Here is a 23,307-nt window from a genome sequence, read left to right on the forward strand (position 1 = left end):
GAAACACATTCACTTACAGGTGACTGAACACTGGCTCAAGATGCCCAAAGACGTGGTGGGTCTCCACCATGGAGATCATTAATGGTTGTCCTGACATGCGTCTAGGCACCTTGCTCTGGGTGGCTCTGCTTGAACTGGACCAGACAGAAGTCCCTTCCAATCTCAACCTTTTAGTCATTCTGTGAATATGCTTTATATATACATATTTTTTTCCACTAGTTTTTAGTTGCTCCCTTACATTGTTTCTGGGAAAATTGAAAGTGTTTATTCTTTCGAATGATATAATTAAAACTTCTAAACTTCTTTTCTGTAGTTGCACAGACAAACTCATTTCTTAAGACATTAAAAGTGACAGGTATGCAACAGTGACAACAGTAATTTCACCAAAGCTATGATAAAATAAAAATACTTCAAAATTGGCTTGGTTTCAGTAGTGTTTCTTCTAATACAAAACTGTAGTTTCAAATTACTTTTATTCTTATAGTCCTGTTGATAGATCGGAAGCAAGACGTATACATCATTAAGTATAGCGTGCAGGGGTTCTCATTTCAAACATCTTTGTCTGGCTGAGCTTCCACGGCCTGATTATTGTGGAAATGTCATTAAATGGAAATGATATCAGGGAATGTTGAACTTAATGCGTTTTCAAATACAATGAATAATATTACAGCAGCTTTAATGATTTTCATAGTACAAAAATGTTATCAAGCAAAACAACAATATTAGCTCTAGTGCTCTGGTCAAATTCCAGACTGGGTAATTGCATTTGAATATTTACAATTTCTCAGTAGCTCAAATTGATTACTTGTGCACCTCACTCTTTGATCACTGATACGTTAATGCCATACTTTGTCAACTCATTGCTGCATGCCAGCTCAGAGATAGTTGGCTACCACTGTTGAGCACCCAAGCCGTATTAAATGAGTCTTAACTGCAGTACATGACCATGAAAGGATTCCTCTCATTCTACCTTCTTAAGTTACTTAGGTATTGCTTAAAACAGAAGGTAAGAATAGATACGGCTTATTTCAGTGTTACTTAAACATACAGCACAACCTCAAGTTAGAGTTGTGAAATAATGAGCTGCTGAAGTCAGTTAACGTATTTAATAAAAATCAGACATATATCTTCATATGCATTGATAATAACTAAATATAAGTGCTCAGTAAAGCATGAGATAAAGAAGTTGTACCAAACAAAACTGGGAGAGAGTCTTTGATCATTCAGTGAAAATGGCATTCTTGAAAACCTTATGTATATGTAAGTCAATTCTATGCTATTTTTATTAGAATCAGTTTCAATCTCTTATTTTCCCAATAGAATGGAGTCTACATCTTTTCTTCACTTGGTACATGAAGTACCTCAGAATCTGTGCATATTGTGCTTCATATTGCATATTGCATTGTTGTTGTGTTTTGTTGTTGTTGTTTTTTGTTTTTGTTTTTGTCATCATTAAGGTTTTCTCACAGTCTGATTTAGGGAGGAAGTTCATCTGCAAACATATGTTAAGCATTAAACATATTTCATCAGATCTCAGAACTTATTTTGGGTTTAATACTGCTTTGAATTTTCTTTAGATAGGAGAGAGAAGAAAAGAGAATAGGGGGAAAAATGACAAGTCGATAAGAGAAAACAGGATCATGAGTGCATAGATGCTAATGAACTGAAAAAATACCATTTTATTGAACTGTTAGGAGTATCTGCACAGAATCCAGTCATTTAAAAGCAAATGCAGCATGCATAAAGAGCCTTTTAAGATTTTCACACAGGAAATCTTATTAATTTTTTGTCTTTCAAAGTTTCTGCTTACAATTAAGGATAATTTTTGTTCTATACCAGGTTACAACCAAGCCATTTTTAACACAATCTCTCCCTAACTAACTCTCTGCACATGCAGACATCAATACAAATAGTATAAAGGAAGATGAGAGGAAGCAAACTAAATAAACTGAGCTAAGTTTACTTTTCATTCTGAGAATCTGACCTCAAAGGAAATAAAATTTACTGTGTTATGGGTAATGATAGCTGTATGTAAACTAAAATGAATTCATGTCTTACATGTCCCACTTACGTCTGTAAACTCTGATGGCACAGCCACTGGCTTTTCAGGCACAGATGTAATTGTATGAATTTGGCTATTTTAATTAGATTTTTTGCTTCAGCCTGCTTGAGAACAGCCCTTTAATTAAATCTAGCACTTTTATGAAAACAATCTGGACTTAAAGTTTGGTAGCTTCCAAAGACAACTTTTCCCCCTCTCCCCACCCCAGATTTTCAGTGAATCTATTGTCAAATTAGACACATATAGAACTTCTGAAGAAAATGGAGGGACTAATTTTCAGTGAAAAGTGAGTAATGCTTGGATGTGATTGGCCAAGGATGCTTTAAGATCTATAACCTTTGAATTAAATGTACCACTAACTACTTAATTTGTTACCAATCCTAATGCGTAGATTTTTGTGTTGAGTTGTTCTGCAGTACTGCACAACATCTGCTACACAAATCCCTGAAGTATCCAAGGTAAATCAAAACAAGTTGCTTACCTGTCTAAACTCCTCAAGATCTGTTTTGTTCCCCACCAGCACCAAGGGGATGTCATAGGTGTGCCGAACACGATAAATGAGTTCTTTAAACTCAGCAGCTTCTTGAAAAGATTGACGGTCTGTGATGGAATAGCAGATAATGAAACCTTCTCCGCCTCGCATGTATTGGTCCCTCATGGCTGTGAATTCTGCCTAAGAAATTGGAAGAACATGCTCAATAATTTGGCAGACCAAATACTCCATTTTTAAGTAACAGACTTGCTGAAAACATCCTCCTTCCCCCCAGTAATTTCATATTGCTTTACTGCTTTAAAACCCTTAGTGAAAGTTGGATCATCACTCTAGATTATGAACCACCAAGATTTTCCAGGGACTCTTTTTTTTTCTTTCCTTTTCCTCTCACTGGAGCTCAGTCTTCCGAGAATATCAAATTAATGTGCCAGCACTCTCTTAAAGAAAACACTCTTGTTTGTATTTCTAGAATTTTCTGCAGCACTCCTGGTACACTTAGATGACTAGCAATTCAGTGCGTGCTAACAGGTGTGAAAGACGAGTTACATTACTATCTAGGGATGGAGATAGTTACAAACTCCTTATTATGCACTCAATTCAAAAGCTCAGTAATATCAAAAACACATTCATTGCCTCCCTCCAGCTTTGGAACAGTGCCTAATAAAACAACAGTATCATTTGCAAAAAGTTCTCTTTCAAGTACTCCCCAGGAAGCTGGGATAATGGGATAATACCATTAAAAAAAAAATGAACAATTTTAAATGGAGGAAAAATTGTCTCAGTTTTCTTCTCCTGTGTTTTCCTATATTTTCAAATGTATTTATTTCTACAGTAATATATATATATTAACATGTATTCAACAAGTGCCACATACTAGAAAGATCAAGATTTACTTCTTAGATGCTAGACACTGTAGCTCAAGAGTATGCTTTAAAGGCGGTTTCTTTTTAAACTTTGTTTGTTCTCGATCACAGCCCAGAATAATCCAATACCATGGCAACACTCAGCCAGGATCAAGATCCTCCTGAACAAAATCAACTCTCCAAAGATATTAAGATTCAGGAAAGTTTGTTAAAGCAAAGCATATGCATATCAACATTGACCAGTGCTATGAGAAGCAAGATGCAATCTCAACTCCTGTATTTTTTTTAAAATTCTCTTGAGAATTTAAGCTGGGATTTTAAAAATAGTTTAGGTTGAATATATACAGTCAGTTTTTGCTGGAAATTGAAAGTAGATTCCTTATGCTCTTTTAAAAGTCTGACTCCTAAATCTCTTTCAGTAGTCACTCACATTGATTGATAACACTAGCTGTGAATAGACTTTTGTGTTGACCATTATCATTTATTCATGAATGTGTCTCTAACCCAAGGACATTCTAATATATCACTGAAAATATTTCACCTTCTTGAGGAAAAAGTTCATAGACTAAATTCCAAAATAGCAGACTGATAGGCCATTTAAGGGTAAGATTCTACTGCGCTTTACTCAGAATTTCAAAATGTCTGAAATATCAGCAACTAACATTCCAGATTTTTTTAACCGTCAAACTCTAATATAAAACATATTAGGCCATGTTATACCCCACCTTCTTCAAACTGGATATGGGTAGCTGTAGGAAGAAACACAGGATCCATCAGATTTTGTTTTATGTGGGGTAAGACAATGAAAGGAGATTTTGTTTTTGCCCTAGGTCTTTGCTTTTAAACCACATTAGATATCCAATGGATTGATAAAGCAATACCAAACCACAGAGCATGTATCAGATCTCCAGGCTGTGGACAGGGAATTTTTAACACAGACTGAACACAAACGTATTTCCCCTCTCTTACTCACTCTCTGGTTTTACTTAAAGAGCAAGATCTCTCCATCGCCACTAATTTTCTTCTCTTTAAATTATCTCATCTAGGATCATTCTATTCCCTGTCCCCCTTTACTCTGCCTTCATGTGGCCCCATCTGGAGTACTGTGTTCAAGCTTGGAGCTCCCAGCAGAAGAATGGCATGGAGCCGATGGATTTGGTCCAGAGGAGGTTCATAAAGATGCTTCATCCTCTGAAGAAAGACTGAGGGATCTGGGCTAGTTTATCCTGGTGAAGAGATAGCTACAGAGAGACCTCACTGCAGTCTTCCAGTACTCAGAGGGAACTTAAAAGCATGAGGGAGACCAACATTTTAAGTGGTCTAATATTGATAGTCCAAGGGAGAATAGCTTTAAACTGAAACAGGAGATTTAGGTTAGATGTTAGGAAGAAATTATTTACTTTGAATGTAGTGAGGCACTGGAACGTGTTGGCCAAAGTTGTGGAAGCATAACCTTTGGAGGCATTTAAGAATAGATTGGAGATGCTGTAAGAGATTATTCTTTTACATCATTATCTCAAAGCTTGCTGGGGAAACAGATGAACAAGTCCAAGCGAGTCCTGGGCAAGGGTTGAGCAATCCTTTGTCTGAGACACACAGATGGACAAGGCCAGGGGCAAAGAGAGAGAGATGAGCTGCAGCTTAATGGCCATGAAGCTGGATCCTGGTGGAGACTATCCCCGCTTTATGCGATTCTTGCTTCTTTCCTATCTTTTCTGTCACCTCCCCTTCACTTCCCTGTTTCCATGATGAGGATTTATAATAAACTGGTTGGACTAACATATGAACCATTGTTTCTTAATCTCATGCTGGGTATACAGATACTAAAAGAACCTCATCTCCCTCCTATAAACTGGAGCGAGACAGATGCCCTGTCACAGCCTGATCTTGGCGGAGGTAACCATGACACATTGGTTGGAATTAGAAGATTTTTAAAATCGCTTCCAGCCTAAGCTGCTTTACGATTCTGTGTAAATGTGGCTGTTTGATTTTTAGTTCAAGAGAGGTTTCAAATCTTACTCTTGTTTTATAGGTTTTATTGATATGGAGATAGATACAAAGACTTTCCATGTGTTTTAGTGATTTTGGTTTTATGTTTTACCTAGTTCTATTACAAAACAAGAAACAGATTAATTCTGCAACTGGTACACATATATCTTTAATTGTTTCCTGATATATTAATGGTTTTGAAAAAAATAGTCATGTATAGATCTAGATACATTTTTACCTAGTAGGAGAAAAATAATGAGATAATTCCTAATCAGTAAACATCAAGCAGAAGAGAGGAGAAAATCACATCTCCTCAAATAAAAAATAAAAATAAAAATCAATTCTAAGAATTAAAGTGAAGATTTGTCATGCTTATAGCACTTTACACATTGATGCCAGTCTATAATGTTCTCTTGTGTATTATGACTAAGACTTAACTGAAAAACGTGACAGGAAATCTTTTTAAACAAAATCACCTTCCTACTTGAGAAAGATGCTGTACTTAAGAACAAGAATCAAGTTTGGAAAGAAACAAACAAATTTCTAAAACATTAATGAAAGCAGAATAACTTTTTTCTTTTTCCATTATAATTGGAAGCAGAAAACAAAACAACAGCAACAAAAATTATAATAATTATCATAAGATGTGATAATTCCATATGTTGAAGAAAGTTATGAATACATTCTGATTATGTCATTCTTATATATGTGCCTTTTATCAGTTACTGGGCATCTCATGAGATTTTTCAAACAACACAGAATGGACTTTCAGTCAATGTGCTGAGAGGCAACTTATTCTGATGTATCAAAAGACACACATCCAGATAGACTGATTTATACTTCATTGATCTCCCTCCTTTATGAGTTGTATTTATATCTCTTTTAAAACTTTTTTTGTGAGTCATATGAGCACACTAGTAAAGACAGGGATACAGAAAGTCCCAAGTGAGTTATGTCTTTTCTGTTTTTCATGAGTATGTACTCACTCTTTTGAGCACCAGCCCCAAATCTTATTTTTTTGTCTTCCTTAAGTTGGTAGTATACTTGTAGATACTCCTTTCTACACATTTCTATGTTTTCCTTTCACGTATCTTAGAAGTTTCAGCTCCATTGACACTTTGGATCCCTGACATGCAAAAAAATACTTCCATATCCATCCTTGGGAGGCTGTACGTATTTCCACATCTCACATACTTTCATCAGACAAGCTGAATATCTATAAATGTTTTTTTTTTTTTTTTTTTTTTTAATTAGAACGTAGGAGTACAACCTAGTGAAAAAAACAACAGCAACAAAAAAAACTTATCTTCTGGTTTCTTTCTGTTATACTGATTTGTGTTCTTTTACTCTACTTTCCATAATGAGAAACAGTAAGGTTTTTCATAAAGAGCAATATTTTTAATTAGATTTTAAATTTATACTTTTTCACGCAAATATAAATAGGATTTTTTTTTTTTTTTCTTTACAGCTTGGAATTCTTTCTAAATGAGATCAGTACAGTAACCTCTACAGAGAAGGAAATTAGGACATCAAGCAAGAAAGTTGGCTACTCCGATATATAGATCTTTATGGATTAGTTTACGGCTGGCTATTAAACCTAATGGTCTATCCAATGCTCAGTTCAGAACATCTCTACCTTGTAGACTATAATAATCTATGTAATAATATTAAACAACAACAACAACAAAAAACAAACACTGTAGGTATGTCAGATTCTTTACTATTTCCTCAGTATTTCTTCCTGAACAACTACTACAGAAAAAATGCTGGACTAGAAAGTGATTTCAGAATATTGTTATGAATCACCACATCACCATTTTAGACCAAGTGTAACAGAAAACTGAATCCAATTATCTGAGATTCTAGTGTTAAGCATTGCTAGTAGAAACACTCAGCAGCAATAACAGGAAAAACAAACAAACAAACAAAACAGAGCGAGAGAAAAGGGAAGAGGAAGAGATAACAACAACAGCAAAAAGACAGAGACAATGAGCCGGGGGCCACTGTGGTATGTCCCTTCTATTTCACTGTGTGTGATGTGTTTGAGGAGGAAGCACAGTGCAATACTTAAAAGTTCATGTCCTCCCCATGCTCCTCAGAAGTTCAGTGTTTACAAACTAAAAGATGCAGCATCTCAGAAAAAAAGGTCTTCTATTTTTCAAATAGACACACACTCCACATATTCTGAAATGTGTTTTGCTTTTATGATATTGGCTTGTAGCTCTGGAAGAGGTTAGAGTCTCCCCAGGAGGCCATCCTCACAGTTTAAGAAATGCCACTTTTTCTATCTTGTCCTACTTCTGCTTGATGTTAGAATTGGGAATCTGCTAGCAGATGTTCTTAATCAAAGCTGTCTCCCTGATTACCACAGGGTCATTCTTATTATGAAGGTTTTTACATTGCCAGTGAAAATTGGGTGGTGGGGTACACTCTTGGAAACAAGCAGAATATTGTAATAATGAACAAACAAGATACAATGAGCAAAAACTACACAGGAAGATCAGTGGGGAAAAATAAATCCTTCAAATAATGAGTGAAAGAGTCAAATGTAAAGATCATAAAACTTAGGTATGTAAAAAGATATTTTTTTTTTTCTTTTTAATTCAGAAACTTATTTACAAAAACAAAACAAAACAAAACAAAACAAAGTTTATCTCATAAAAGTTTTTGCAAATATGGTTAAAAATTGTATTCCAGTAAATGAGTTTTCAAGGCCAAAGTGCTGCGCTACCCTTTCTCTCCTCTAACAAATTCTCTTACACAAACATCACAGCTGGCTTCCTTGGGCACTATGTGTAGTAAAGTATTCATTTTACTACTGAAGAACTGATTGGTGATGTGAGGTTCTGGCAAAGACTTGAATGAAATAATTGTAAGACAGTAGAGTTTGGAATCACACTTGGAAGAAAAGGGCAGTAAGTAGGATGAAACCCTGAACTTCAAGAGAGCTGATTTTGACCTTTTCAAGAATATACTTGGAGACATCCCTTGGATTAGTGAACTGGAAGATAAGGGATCCCTTAATATTCACTTCTTCCATGCTAACAACTTGTACAGCCCTAAGGCTAAGAAAAAAAAATTGCCAAATCACTATCTATCACGTTTAAATTTCATGGAGAATAGGAGGAGAGCCTCAGGAATGAAGGTTAGCCAGCATCACTCTAGTCTTTCAAAGGGCATGAAGGAGGATCCAAGGGACCACAGGCCAGTTGGCTTTACATCCACTGCTGGAAAGATGATGGAACAGCTTATTCGGATTATCATCTCCAAGTAAGTGGAAAAAAAAAAAAAGAATGCTATCAGGAGAAATCAACATGTGCTCACAAAGGTGAAAACACACTTGACCAATCTGGTAACTTTCTATGATGTCATGTCATGGAAATTGCCTACCTTGACTTTAGCAAGGCTTTTGGCACTCTCTCTTATAACATTCTCATAGGTAAGCTAAGGAAGTGTGGCATAGATGAGTGTATAGTGAGGTGGATTTATAACAGGCTGAGTAATAGAGCTTGGAGGATTGTGATCACAGCTGCAGAGTCCAGTTGGAGGCCTATAGATAACAGTATTCCCCACAGTCAGTACTGGCTCTGACCCATGTTTAATATCTTTATCAGTGACCTAGATAAAAGGACAGAGTGAACTCTCAGCAAGTTTGCTGATGATACAAAGCTGGAAGAAGCAACAGACACACCAGAAGGCTGTGCTACCATTCAGTGAGATGTGGATAGACTGGATAGTTGGGCAGAGAGGAACACTATGAGGTTCAACAAGGGAAAGTGTTTGCTCTTTCACTTGGGAAAAAGAACTGTGCGCGTTAGTATGGGTTAAAGGCTGACCTGCTGAAATGTCCTCTGTTGAGATGGACTGAGGTGTCCCATAACTCAGCAGTGTGCCCTTTTGGTTAAGAAGGCCAATGGTATTGTAAGGTGCATTGAAAAGAGTGTGATCAGCAAATTGAAGGACACGATCTTCCCCATCTGCTCTGCCCTGGTGAGGTCACATCTGGATTACTGAATCCAGTTCTGGACTCCTCCATTCAAGAAAGACAGGGAACTTCTAGAATGACCAGCAGAGGGCCACAAAGATGATTGGGACTTGGAACATCTCTCCTATGAGGAAAGGTTGAGAGATCTGAGAGTCTGAGTGACTGAGAGGGTTTCTAATCAATGGTTATATGTATCTAATGGGAGGGAATCAAGTGCCATGGGCAAAAATCTTTTTGGAGGTGCCCAGCAGCAGGACAAGGAGTAATGGGCACAAACTAGAGAAAATTATTGTTTACTTTGTAGGTGACAGAACACTGGAAAAATTGTCTGGAGAAGTTGTGGAGTCTGCTCTCTGGACCTGCGTGAATACTCTCCCCTACAGCCTACTCTAGGGAACCTTCTTTAATGGAAAGGTTGGACTAGATGATCTCCAGAGATCCCTTCCAAACTCTATGCTTCTGTGATCCTGTGATTCTATGATTTCTTCTACTTCTTAAAAATGATAAATTGAACAAAAATGTACACCACTGAGTTGTACTGTAATAATTTAGTTTTTTAACAATTTTCTTTATTTTATTTATGTATACAGGACTGAGTAAATTTTAGAAAGTTGTTTGTTAAATGCATGCTGCAAGAAGCCTCCAGAAGTTATTTTTTTAAGGAGAAAGTTTCTGGATGGAAAGCTGGGAGAACACATTGCATCTTAATATTGCTATTTCTTTAGATACAGTAGACACACATTATTTTTCTGGTTTCTATTACTGAAAAGGTAGACATTACAGCCAGGAGAGAAAGATGTTTGACTCCTATGTGTACTTCATTCCACCCTCAGAAAATCATCTGAGAGGTGATGGATGAGTTTCTCTTTTATCTCCCTCACTACTTCAACTGTAGATTGTTAACTGAAACAAAAATACCTCTCCCAACCTTTGCCAGCCACAGTTCCCACTTAATCACATCTGTCATGCATTTGGATGATGAGACTTGTCTTTTTGTTCATTTTGAAATTTTTATTTAGTTTCTTCAAGACTGGTATTTCCAGAGCAGATTGAAAAGTCAGGACTGAGTAACATCTGGTGCCTAACACAAATGGATGAATTTTCTCTTCACAACACTCAGCAGAAGGAAATACTATCCCTCAGCATGGGATAAAATACATTCAAGATGCATTAGAAGATAATAGGTATGCTTTTTTTTTATCACAGATGTCAAGAGTTTCAGACATTCTGTATTTACTTGAATAATTCCAGCATGCAGTCAAAAGAGGCTACTAGAGACAACAAAACAGGAAAAAAAATCACTGACTTATCAGCATACGTTCACTTTTTGTTTCCCTTCTTTTTGCAGTCATCCTTTGCAAACAACAACAAGAGAGAAGCACATCAAAAGATACGGAAAGAAGTGTACAGCAGGTGGTACTTAGCCATTTGTGCCAGCCCAAACCATCTGCCACATCACTAGGAGGAAAGAAAAGAGCTGAATAACAGCTCCGACTCAGATGAAGAAAAAAAAATGCTGGAGCTCTGGCTTAAATAGTTGAGAACAGGATTCATTCTCTACATCAATCTCTTCACTATTCTGGTTGGATATCAGACACTCTCTTACAACCCTTCTACTTGTTCCAGTAGTGATCTAGCAGTTCAAAAGTGGAATTAGTATAAACAAGAAATAGACCATAAGCTTGTAGTGGAAATGGGTTACTATTACAAACAGTCCCTTGATTAATGGTCAGCCAGTATCTCATGCCTTATAATTATAGGAATGAGTCCTTGCTTCTCTTAGCAATATCCTTGATTTTTACTGGCAACAAAATGCACATTACAGACAAGCAGTATACTACAAAAACAACATAAGGATGTAGTTTATGTTCCTAGCATGCTGATGTCTTTCTGAACATAATATGGCAGCTTTCCAAGACAATATTATGATCTCCACATTGTACAAAATCAGTAATCTTCTCTTAATTCTGGGAACAATCAAGTAAAAAGCTGAGATAGATACTGAAATTAATCCATAATATACAAGACAACCAGCAGCAACATCAACCTTATTGATGCTGGTGCCTACTTATCTAGCCACTTCTCCTGTTTAAGTTAATTAATTTACTTAGGGAGATAAACAACAGCAAGAAGAATATTCTTTCTGTTTCCTCAGAAGATAGATAATCTTTGCAGGAAGATACAGGGATGATTTTGAAGTTTTGCAATAAGTAGTTATACTATTTCTTTGCTGACATTTCTGAGGGTTTTCTGAGAGTCCATACGTACTCTAGAAACTGAGGAGATAAGCTTATCTAGATGGAATGAATGACAGGGAGCAATTCAAGACCTTGTTTATAAGAAAGAAAATAGCTCAAACTGAGTAAGTCAGAGTAACAGACAGTTCACAAGTTGAGAAACATGATTAGACTCAGATTGAAGCACAGAGACTTCCATCCATTCCATTGTTTATTTATTTATTCTGGAGAATTTCTAAATTCTGATTTCTTAACCTGAGTTACTATACGAGGTATATTCATACAGACATTAGTCTCCGTTTTCTTTCAGGTGAATCTGAAAGCTCAAGCTGATATCTGTAAATTTTCACTTCTATTGCAAATAAACAGTATGAGAAGTCAGTTTCATTATGGACTTTTTTAAAATATTGTGGGACAACTTGGTTTTATCACTTGTGAATTCACATCCTTTCCTACATGGGAATATAAAGACCTGTGTTCTATTTCTAGTTTTAATACTTATTCCAATTGTATTTGGTATTGCTTATAGTCAAACGTTTTCTGCAGCATTGTCTATTGAAACACAGGTAAAGATGTCCCTAGAGGAGACATTATAGGGTCTCTTACATTGATTTGTCACTAGTACATTGCCCACTAGCTAACAGGAGAACATTTTATAGACACTTACTTTTCTGTATTCATTATTGTTCTGCAACATAGTTGGTTTACAAAGTAAAAATGAATCATGGCAGCAAGGTGGAAAAATAAACAAACAAACAAACAAATAAATAAATAATAAAAATAAATAAAAATAAAAATGAAAATAACATCCTGATAAAATAACTCAGGGCTTTAATAAATAGCACCACATTTTGACTCAGTTTTCATTCTGAGGAATTACTAAATAATCTCAGGCCCTCCTTCCACAAGTAGTTTATTTGAACTGATGTTCCCATTCTAACTGGCCTCTCACATGAAGATGTATTCACCAGTTTTCTGCAACTTACTTTAGCTAACTTGATTAATCTTCTAAAGACAATAATAAAAGTATAGTCTATTATCTCAGAGATGTTACCTATTTTTTCATTCAACCAAATATGAATAAAATCACCATATCACTTCTTGACAATGCCAGCAAAATGCCTCAGTGATACATTCCCTAAATCAATGAGCTTTTTCTTTCATCTTAATGCTATTGGTTTCTCTTAAGAATCTATATCTTAGTAATTTTCTCTTAAAAGCATGCACAGAAGCAATCTTCACTGCTAACTATATCTAAAACCACCAGCTGTATTTGGTTTATAAGGCTTTTCCCTCTTTCCTCATTGGTATTCAAGAAAGAATAGAGGCAATTTTTACCTTTTATCACAAAAACATAAAAAATGGTAAAGCAAAAGAATTGATAGCACAGTAATTACATTTTAGTAAACAACAATTAAAAAAAAAAAAAAAAGCCAACAGCCCGCTAGCAAAGAGGTAATGATTGCAGCTTCAGTCAAGGGATACAAGCAAAGATCTGTCAGCCTAAATAGTGTCGGTAGAGTTGCCATCATTCCCATGGAGTCTTTTGCATCTAGCAGAAGTGAAGCAGGATGTGAAAGAATCAGATATCCCACCACTCCATTAAATGATTGTAAATTATATGCTGGCTTGCATATACTTTCACTCACAACAACTTCCATAACAAGAGTATTTCCCTTAAAAATTTAACAGGAATGATATTTCTCTCCTTTGCCCTGTAGCCTACTGATCACCTGAGATAAATCCTGAATTAAGAATCTGAAGATGTGAAGAAAATAAGAAAACAAGCTTCCAGTTAGGTTTTTTTTTTTAGATTTCTGTAAAACTTAAGCAATTATGGGTTCATTCTGCCACTGAAACCTAGCTCTATATTTACTTGAGAAATGCACTTCCAGAGACAGTATACATCATCACAAATAAGAATACAAAATAGTTACAGCATAGCTGCACTCATTTTGTATTACTTACAATATTCACAGAATCACACAGAATCACAGAATTGTAGGGGTTGGAAGGGACCTCCAGAGATCATCGAGTCCAACCCCCCTGCCAAAGCAGGTTCCCTACAGCAGGTCGCACAGGTCGGCATCCAGGCAGGTCTTGAACATCTCCAGAGAAGGAGACTCCACCACCTCCCAGGGCAGCCTGTTCCAGTGCTCCGTCACCTCACTGTAAAGAAGTTCTTGCGCACATTTGTGCAGAACTTCCTATGCTGCAGTTTCCAGCCGTTTCCCCTTGTCCTGTCTCCACTCACCACTGAAAACAGTCTGGCCTCGCCCTTCTGCTCCCACACCTTAGATATTTATAGACCTGGATCAGGTCCCCTCTCAGTCTTCTTTTCTCAAGGCTGAACAGACCCAGTTCACTCAGCCTTTCCTCATAGGAGAGATGCTCCAGGCCCTTCACCATCTTTGTGGCCCTCTGCTGGACTCTTTCCAAGAGATCCCTGTCTTTTTTGTACTGGGGAGCCCAGAACTGGACACAGTGCTCCAGATGAGGTCTTACCAGGGCAGAGTAGAGGGGGAGGATCACCTCCTTCGACCTGCTGGCCACGCTCTTTTTAATGCACCCCAGTAAGCCATTGGCCTTTTTGGCCACAAGGGCACACTACTGGCTCATGGCCAACCTGTCATCCACCAGGACACCCAGGTCCCTCTCCACAGAGCTCCCCTCCAGCAGGTCATCCCTCAACCTGTACTGGTGCATGCAATTATTCCTCCCCAGATGCAAGACTCTACACTTGCTTTTGTTGAACCTCATCCGGTTTTTTTCTGCCCAGCTCTCCAGCCTATCCAGGTCTTGCTGAATGGCAGCACAGCCTTCAGGCATGTCAGCCAATGCTCCCAACTTCATATCATCAGCAAACTTGCTGAGGGTGGCCATTATCTCCTCATCAAGGTTATTGATGAAGATGTTGAACAAGACCGGACCCAGCACCGACCCCTGAGGAACACCACTGGTTACAGGCCTCCAACCGGACTCTGCACCACCAACAACGACCCTCTGTGCTCTGCCACTCAGCCAGTTCTCAACCCACCTCACTGTCCACTCATCTATCCCACACTTCCTCAGCTTTGTTATAAGGATATCGTGGGGGACAGTATCAAATGCCTTGCTGAAATCAAGGTAGACTGCATCCACTGCTCTCCCCCTATCCACCCAACCAGAGACAACGCCATAGAAGGCTACCAGATTGGTCAAGCACGACCTCCCCCTTGTGAACCCGTGCTGACTACTCCTGATAACCTCCTCTTCTTCCAGTTGTCTGGAGATGACATCCAGTACAAGCTGTTCTGTACAAGCTGTTCATTGCCTGGGTCTTCCTTCTTGCCTTTTTTGAAAACCGGGGTGACGTTGGCTATCTTCCAGTCTTCAGGCACCTCCCCCCTCCTCCAAGACCTCTCAAAGATGACAGAAAGCGGTTCAGCAATCACCTCTGCCAGCTCCTTCAGCACCCGTGGATGAATCCCATCGGGTCCCATGGATTTGTGAACATTGGTGTTGCCTAGGCGCTACTGGACCACCTCTTCCCTGACAGAAGGGAGGTCTTCCATTCCCCAGATCCTCTCACTAACCTCCAGGGTCTCAGATTCCCGAGGGGGAGCTTTTTCACTGAAAACAGAAGCAAAAAAGGCATTCAGTATCTCCGCCTTCTCAGCATCCCCTGTTACCAGAACACCCCTGTCACTTAGCAGGGGAACCGCATTCTCCCTGCTCTTCCTTTTACTGTTAACATACTTTAAAAAGCGTTTTTTATTATCCTTTATCCCCTTTGCCAGATTTAATTCCAGGCGGGCTTTAGCCTTCCTTGTCGCATCCCTGCAGACCCTGACAACATTCCTGTATTCTTCCCAAGTACTCAGACCCTTTTTCCACATTTCATGACCCTTCTTCTTTCCTTTGAGTTTGTGCACAAGCTCCTTGCTCATCCACACAGATCTCCTGCCACCCTTTTCTGATTTCTTCCTCACAGGGACACACCGATCCTGAGCTTGGAAGAAGAGCTGCTTAAATGCTGACCAGCTCTCACAGGCCCCCTTGCCTTCCAACACCCTAGCCCATGAGACAGCCCTAAGTAGGTCCCTGAAGAGATCGAAGTTTGCTCTCCTAAAGTCCAGGATAGCAATCCTACTTTTTGCTTTACTTCTTCCATTCAGGATCTTGAACTCCACCATCTCGTGTTCACTACAACCCAAGTTGCCCCCGACCTTTACTTCCCTGACAAGCCCTTCTATATTAGTGAGAATAAGGTCCAGCAGTATCCCTCTCCTTGTCGATTCCTCAACCACCTGCATCAGGAAGTTGTCTTCAACACATTGCAGGAACCATCTGGACCGCGCATGCCTGGCCACATTGCTTTTCCAGCAAATATCTGGATAATTGAAGTCCCCCATAAGCACCAGCGCCTGGGATCGTGACACTGCTTCCAACTGTTTGTGGAAGGCCTCATCAACCTCCTCCTCCTGATCAGGGGGCCTGTAGCACACTCCCACAACAGTGTCAGCCATACCAACCCGCCCCTTGATTCTTACCCACAAGCTCTCCACTGCTACACCACTCTCCCCCAGGTGGAGTTCAATACATTCAAGCTGCTCTCTTACATAAAGAGCAACTCCACCACCCCGACTCGCCAGCCGATCTTTCCTAAAAAGCACATAGCCCTCCATGACAACATTCCAGTCATGCGAGCTGTCCCACCACGTGTCTGTGATCGCAATGAGATCATAGCCATGTGACTGCACGCAGATCTCCAACTCTTGCTGTTTATTTCCCATCCTGCGCGCATTAGTGTATAGACACTTCAGGGAAGCAGCATTCCCCTGCCACACTCCATCCCTTTGAACTCCACCCTCGTCACCCATCAAGTTCACTTTTGAACCTTGAACTACCTGAACCTCAGCAGTCCTCATTTTGTCCCCTTCCCCCTTCTTACCTAGTTTAAAGACCTTTCAATGAGGCCCGCCAGCTCCTGGGCTAGGATCTTTTTACTCCTTGCAGACAGGGGTAAATATTAAGTTTAGTATGACTATGATTCAAAAGGTTTGAGTTGTCATGTTCCTATAACTTATAGATTTATTCCCGCATTCTTTTTCCTTTGTATTTGAACTAGTGTTTTTGACGCAAGTGAGATGATTAGGTAGCATTAAGCACAAGGGAATAGTCACTGGATTGGCATCCACACGGTCATGAAGAACTGCTTTCTGTGACCTTCTGGGGACTTGTGGGAACAGAGTCTTAGATGAAAAAAAAGGAATGTGTTACCTTGACTGTGAGCAGCTTACAAAATGTCTGTAAAGGTATGCACAATAAAGCTATCCTGCTCTGAGGTTTTATTGCCTTGATATAAGGATACTAAAAGCATTCCATCATACTTCACATATTTACTATTTAGATGTCTGTATCTTGTTTAGCTGCCTAAACTTTCCTCATAGTCAATGAAAAAAAAGGAAACCCAGAAAGCTGCCTAAATTTCTTTAAACATTTATCTGAGAATTTGCGGAACTATGCTATCAAAACAACTATGTTTTGGCAGCAGCTATAAGAATAATCTGAATGACTAGTTCAGATGCAGAAACTTACTTTGTGAATAATTTAAGTTAGATAAGAGTAATTCCTTTGGGAACACACAGAACATACATTAACAACTGTGTAGTACCCCCACCACTGTCTTTACCACATGGCACAGCATGGCACTATGAAATCGCCATCGTAGCCTCTCAGTTAGCACCTGCCAATCAAAACATGACTTGGAAGGTAAATATTATCTTGAAGACATAATTCCCTGAAACACAATATGGAATGGTTCTGTGAAAGAGCAAGTGGGACCTGGAAGGCAAAAATAGCAATGATTAAAGCATAGTCACTGTTTCTGAAGTGGGAAAGAAATAGTAGATACTAAAATTTTTGAGCTATTTTTAACAAGGTCACACATTATGGTAAGTCCACTTTCACCCTATAATCCCATCCCTGAAGAGATAGAGCTATAATACAGAAGGAGGAAAACTTGTAGTTCTCCATGTCCACACGTTCTGCCCCAGTCCTAAGACAGTGCTTCAGTTCCTATTGGAGGTGAAATGTGTTAATTAGGGATGACAGAAATGGGTAAAACATACATATGCAGGAACTTAATAAAGAAAATGCAGTGATAGCATGTAACAGAATGGCAGGTAGTTCTTGCACCACCAACTTCTAGGAAAACATTAGATTAAGACACTGCACAGAGTGCAATGTACTTCAGATTGAGTAAGGAGGAAATTTTGTGTATTATATGCAAGTTTGCTCCCAAAGAAGCCTCCAGTATAGGTATACTGAAAGGAAACTCAGAATTGTGCTTCTTTTATTCTCTTTTCTAATATAAACAACTCTTTCTGAAAGATACATGGAAGTCACTGACAGTGTTTCTAATAGACAAGGCAAACATGTACGCAAATAGTTTTCACGAAGCACAGTGCCAAAGTGTAGTAGTCTTAAATATTCAACCAAGAGAGTCCAGAAAGGATCATCTATCTGATGTGTGAAACACTGTTTTCTGTATGGGCATGAAGGAGAATAGTTAGTTCCTTCCTTGAATGTCTAAGAACTCTTATTTCATACATTTGATATGAATAAAGACTTTGGAGGGGAAGAAGTGTTTCTTTTCAGAAAATATATGTTTTTAATGAATGTGTAAGAAAATTCAGAGGGACCAATTCTCTGTAAATTCAAACTATTGCCTTTTTTCTTTTTTTTTTTTTTTTAATAAAGTTATGAACAGACATGCAGTTTGTAATTTATGAACTTGTATGATTCAGGTAAGAACTGATCTTATCTGATCTACTAATGCATATTGAATGTAGTGGTGGAATATCCGGCAGATAGAGAAGAGCACTGTTAAACTGAGATTCTCAGGGACATCCCATGGTCTCTGAGAGCCTTGATGCTCTGTTCTACAAGAGACATCTTTCTTGATCATTTATTGTTTCTAGGCCAAATAGCACTGAGTAGCACTGTTACACAGTCTTGTTTTCTTAGCATACAAGCTAAAGTTTCAGTAATGAAAATACATTATTAATGTGAATTCTGTGAAAATTGGTACAGGCAGAAAAGAGGTTTCTGTCCACAGCAATCAGTGTTCTGTGTAAAGTTACTTCAGAACAAACGATTTTTGATAGGCAAACCTCTGGAATTCCTAACTAGATTATCTAGGACAGCTTCATGTTATAAAAAGAAATCAGGACACATACAACCAAACTCTGACAGAAGTAACTTCTTAGGGGTTCCAATGCCATTAAAAAGTAGTAAGAAAAGCTATAATGTTAGAAGAAAAGGCAAATTTGCATAACATTCTGTGAATAACCTGGATTAAGTTTAATTATATAGGATGCGCTTATACAGTTATTTTCCATGAAGTAGGCAACAGAATACAATAAAAATCAGATAATGCTGCAAGAAAAGATCTGAAAAGAACAATATAGAACTTTTCTGGTTTTAATGGAGTTTGTAAAAGCATGTTTTCTTCTTTAAAATGCTTTTATTTTGTAAAAAATAAAATTAAAAAAAAGTTATGACACTAATGTGATAAAATTTCATTAGTTTATTAGTTTTCAGAAAAGGAGTTACAAGTTAAAGAACAAACAACAAAGAGATAATCTTTTAAGAAAAAGAAGAATTTATTGAAAAGGAAAAAAACAACAGTAGAAAGTATTCTTTCACATGCAACATGAAACAACTTCCATAAGTTCAAAGTGAAATGGTAGTGAAGGACAAGAAGTTTGTACTGCTACTCACTGAATCCTGATGTTCACCTTAAACGCCTACACACTACAATGTACTGGAATGTACATTTTTCACTTTTTATCTTTGCTAAATGTTTCTCCAAAGTCTGTCCATTACCAAATCAAATGACGTGGACATCAGAGGAATTTTAGTACTCCCTAGAAAATATAAAATAGTTTGTTTTAAGAAATCCACCAGATTTCATTTGATATGGTTTGATTCTCTGAGTATGTCATCATTAGTCTGTGAAATAAAATTGATTTCATTTCCTTACTCTATTTCTAGGGGGGGAAAAAAAAAAAAAAAAAAAAAAAAAAAAAAAAAAAAAAAAAAAAAAAACAAAAAACCACTAAATATTACTACTGAACAAAATACTGACTAAAATGAATGAATGAATGAATAAATAAATAAATAAGTATAAAACTACTGAAATAAATAAATATATAAAATTCTTGAGACAAGCTGCAGTAGTGTACTTTGAAATTTGACTTCCACTGATTTAGGGTTACAGAGCAGCATGTTTAGACAATAAGTAGAAGGATCTCAGATAACAGCTTGAGTGAGTCATTGGACTACTGTGTTTAGTCTGAGAAAGTGTGTTTATCTGAAGGGCTCTTGGGACTAATATGGTTCCTCTTCAAAGCCTGAAGCAGGGGTAAAAATCACAGTCTTGGAACCTGGCAGGATAAACATGTCCTGTGATTTGCTAGCAATTTGAGAGATGGATTTCACTACAGAGCACACTGCTGTTGTCAAGTTGAAAAGTGTCTGCATGAAAATGAATTCATGTGCACACAGCTCCAGACAATGGAAAATCTCCCTGAAATGGCATGCCATCAAATTTTAAGGCCAATTTTTCAAGTCTCTGAGTCACACTTGGGAAATATACTGGTGCACTAAGTTTATCATGAAAAGCTCACATTTTAACAAGCAAAAATTGGTGCAATAATCTTCACATATATCGCCTCACTGTCAGGTAGAGAGAGCCATTTTTTCTGCATATTTTCTGTTTTGTGATTGAAAACAATTTTTTATTTTTTTTTTTATTTTTTTTTTATTATTATTATTATTATTATTTTTACCTAGGATCATCTTAGATTGATTTTCAGGGAAGAGAATTTTAAGTTTAGGCATGAAGTCTGAACATGGAGACTAGATAATATGTCTGCAGGAGGTTAGCTATAGCAAAAATAAAGACTCTTGTCTTTATATTATGCACACCAGTGCATAAATACAGCAGAAGGAACAACTGCTGCATATGTTCTGGGAGGAGAAACTCAAGCTGGACTCCAAGAGTAGAAATATATATATATATATATAAAAGATAATATGTTCATATATACACATATGTATATGTATATGAGAGAATAAGAAAGCAAAAAAAAAAAAAAAAAGAGAGTGAACAGTATTTTTAAATCCTTGTGGAGGCTTCTTGTGCATGATAGCAGCAAATAGGGATTGTCACACTGATAGCAAATGTGAAGGGAAATGAAAAAGGGATTTGATGTTTCATTGTCCTTTCCTTTGCATCCATCAGTTTTTTTGAAATCAAAGCATTACCACCTTTCTAAATATAATATCAGTAAAAGCAGATGAGGTTTGTGACACACAAAATAAAAGAAGAGAAACCTCAGGAAATGCCCCATGGACAAGGCTGAATAAGATAGTTCAATCTATCTTTATAGAAAATAATTTGTGTTTGCAGACATCACTGATACTTTTTTTGAACAGAAAAGGTGAGGCACATCACATTTAGATTTAAATGTGCCACAGAAAAAAAATGCAAAAAAACATATTTTATTGCTGTTACTTTCCCTCTTGCTACTCACCAGTTATTCAACCTTTGTAATGGGAACTTCTGAAGTGCTGTTTGTGACAATTTGCTTACGTAAGTACATTAGTAATATCTGCACTTAACATTCTCTGGGGTAAACTTAACCTTATTCTGTCTGAAGTTGACTGGTGTGAGCAAAGCCAGGTAATGCTGCTGGAAGGCATAGCAGGCAATGAGAAGCAGGGGTAGTGAGTTCAGTGAAGCATGACTACTTACACCAGCCCTAACTGCACTTAGGAAATGCTTCTTCATCTTCTGTGGAAACACAGATTTCAGAAGAACATTATAGTACAATCAACAGTGATATGCCCAGAATTCACAGAACCTCAGTCTGTGTTCCATGAACATGAATCTACCATATTTAATGGTGTCTATGTGTGTTTATGAAAATAAGATGATCAGTAACTTAGTAAGCAACACTAACAGTTCATTCCTGTTTCTCATGTTATTTTGATAGTTTTTTAACTTCAGAATTCTGAGAACTAAAAATGCATTTCTGAAACAATGTACAGGTTTTCACTGCCAAAGCACCTCTATCTGGCATTTAAAATATCTGACATTTTTATCTGGCTTCAGATATAAAATCTGATTTTATCCATTTTTTTTAACTCTAAACTTGGCAATAAAAGAACTGTATTCATTATTAACAAATCACAACATCTGGTCATTGCTGAATATATACATGTACACGTACACCTGTAATTACTGCTAATGTACTGCAAGGAAAGGAGAAGCACATTATCTGAAACATATTCTCTAGAACATCCTCATACATTTATGTCACTCATTTTCTTTCTATCAATTTCTTATGTTTCTCAAATAGGAAGGAATTAAAAATTTAGCTTCTTAGTGTTCTAAAGTGATTAAGATCATAATTCGAACCTGGTCGTCATAGCTACTTAGCTATGATTGCAAGGACTCCTAGAGAGAAATGAGACATTCACTATGTATTGCATAACTTACAACACCATCTTTGTTGGTCCCGGAGGCCCAACATTAGAGTAACATTAGTTATTAGAGCAGGCCACCATCAGTGTATCCTGTGCTTTGGATTTCTACCCTAAGTTACTGAAGATACAGGAGGGTGTCAACTTGAATTTCTGCAAGAGTGATGTTAAGTCGTCCGTGAGAAAGGAGGTTATGTTCGCTGCTGACTTCAATGAGATTTGTATTAAGACTTGATTTATTCAGGAGTTATTTAGTGAAATGGGGAGGCAGCCATTTCAAAGCCATCTGTAAAAACAAGCAGCTAAATCTAGAATACTTAGAGTGGATAGCTTCTACAAAATAAGAGCCTGGAAAAGTAGGAAGAGCTTCCTAGCAAGGGTAACACTGAGATATGCTACAGTGATTACAGTTTGAACTGGAAAAATAGGGAAACACACAGCAGAGATTTTCTGGTATCACTTCAACCTATGCCAGTCTGTACAATGACATCAGCTGATAAATCTATAAATTTTGGTTCTACTTCCACAGGATTCTTCTCACTCTAAAATCATCAAAATCTCTACACCATTCTCCATTATTCGGTCGTTACATGATCTGTGCCTCCAGTGTTGAAACTAGTGTATTTATTTGTAATAAACAAGCAAACAAACAAATATAAATAAAATTACACAGCCTTTCTCTGATATTCTCAACCACTTTTGTGATTTTTTTTACATGTTTTAACATTGTATTTTTTTTTTTACTGCAATCAGTTTTTATAAAATTCATAATTTTTGAAAAAAATACCTATTCTCCAATGCCAATTAAAAATGAGGTTTTCTTGCACGCTTTTTATGTGATCAACAACTTCAAATAAGGATTGTACATACAAGTTGAAGCTTATAGAGACCTTTTTTTTCCTTTTTGCCTAAATCTAAGAAAATCTTTCAGAATATTAAAAAAAAAATTGACTTGTATTATTTCATTTTAAAGAAAGCTGACAAATATTTAAAAATACTTTAAAGAACAACAACAAAAACAAGAAAAAAGAATAAGAAAAAACAGAGAAAAAACACTTTAGTTTTCATAGGACAGAGAGAAATAAATCTGGATTATTTTTTCCTGAATAGTAACAAAAAGAAATGGAAAAAAACCCACAATC

The 23,307-nt window shown here is 37.2% G+C and overlaps 2 protein-coding genes and 1 pseudogene across 2 annotated transcripts in view; 1 reads left to right on the top strand and 2 right to left on the bottom strand.

The window, feature by feature from the left end:
• LOC128074636 (uncharacterized) overlaps window positions 1-23,307 on the bottom strand; it is a 964,422-nt gene that overhangs the window by 810,418 nt on the left and 130,697 nt on the right. The gene's annotated exons all lie outside the window — the stretch shown is intronic.
• The window catches only part of LOC128074630 (uncharacterized), a 620,087-nt pseudogene that overhangs the window by 388,157 nt on the left and 208,623 nt on the right, over window positions 1-23,307 (top strand).
• RIT2 (Ras like without CAAX 2) overlaps window positions 1-23,307 on the bottom strand; it is a 189,627-nt gene that overhangs the window by 86,140 nt on the left and 80,180 nt on the right. Inside the window, exon 4 of the mRNA XM_052670690.1 lies at window positions 2,544-2,735. Within this exon, the coding sequence (XP_052526650.1) occupies window positions 2,544-2,735 (192 nt within the window). The remainder of the gene's footprint in view (window positions 1-2,543; window positions 2,736-23,307) is intronic.

This window comes from Tympanuchus pallidicinctus, unplaced genomic scaffold, assembly GCF_026119805.1.
Source record: "Tympanuchus pallidicinctus isolate F22 unplaced genomic scaffold, pur_lepc_1.0 scaffold9, whole genome shotgun sequence".
Classification (NCBI taxonomy): Eukaryota; Metazoa; Chordata; class Aves; order Galliformes; family Phasianidae; genus Tympanuchus; species Tympanuchus pallidicinctus.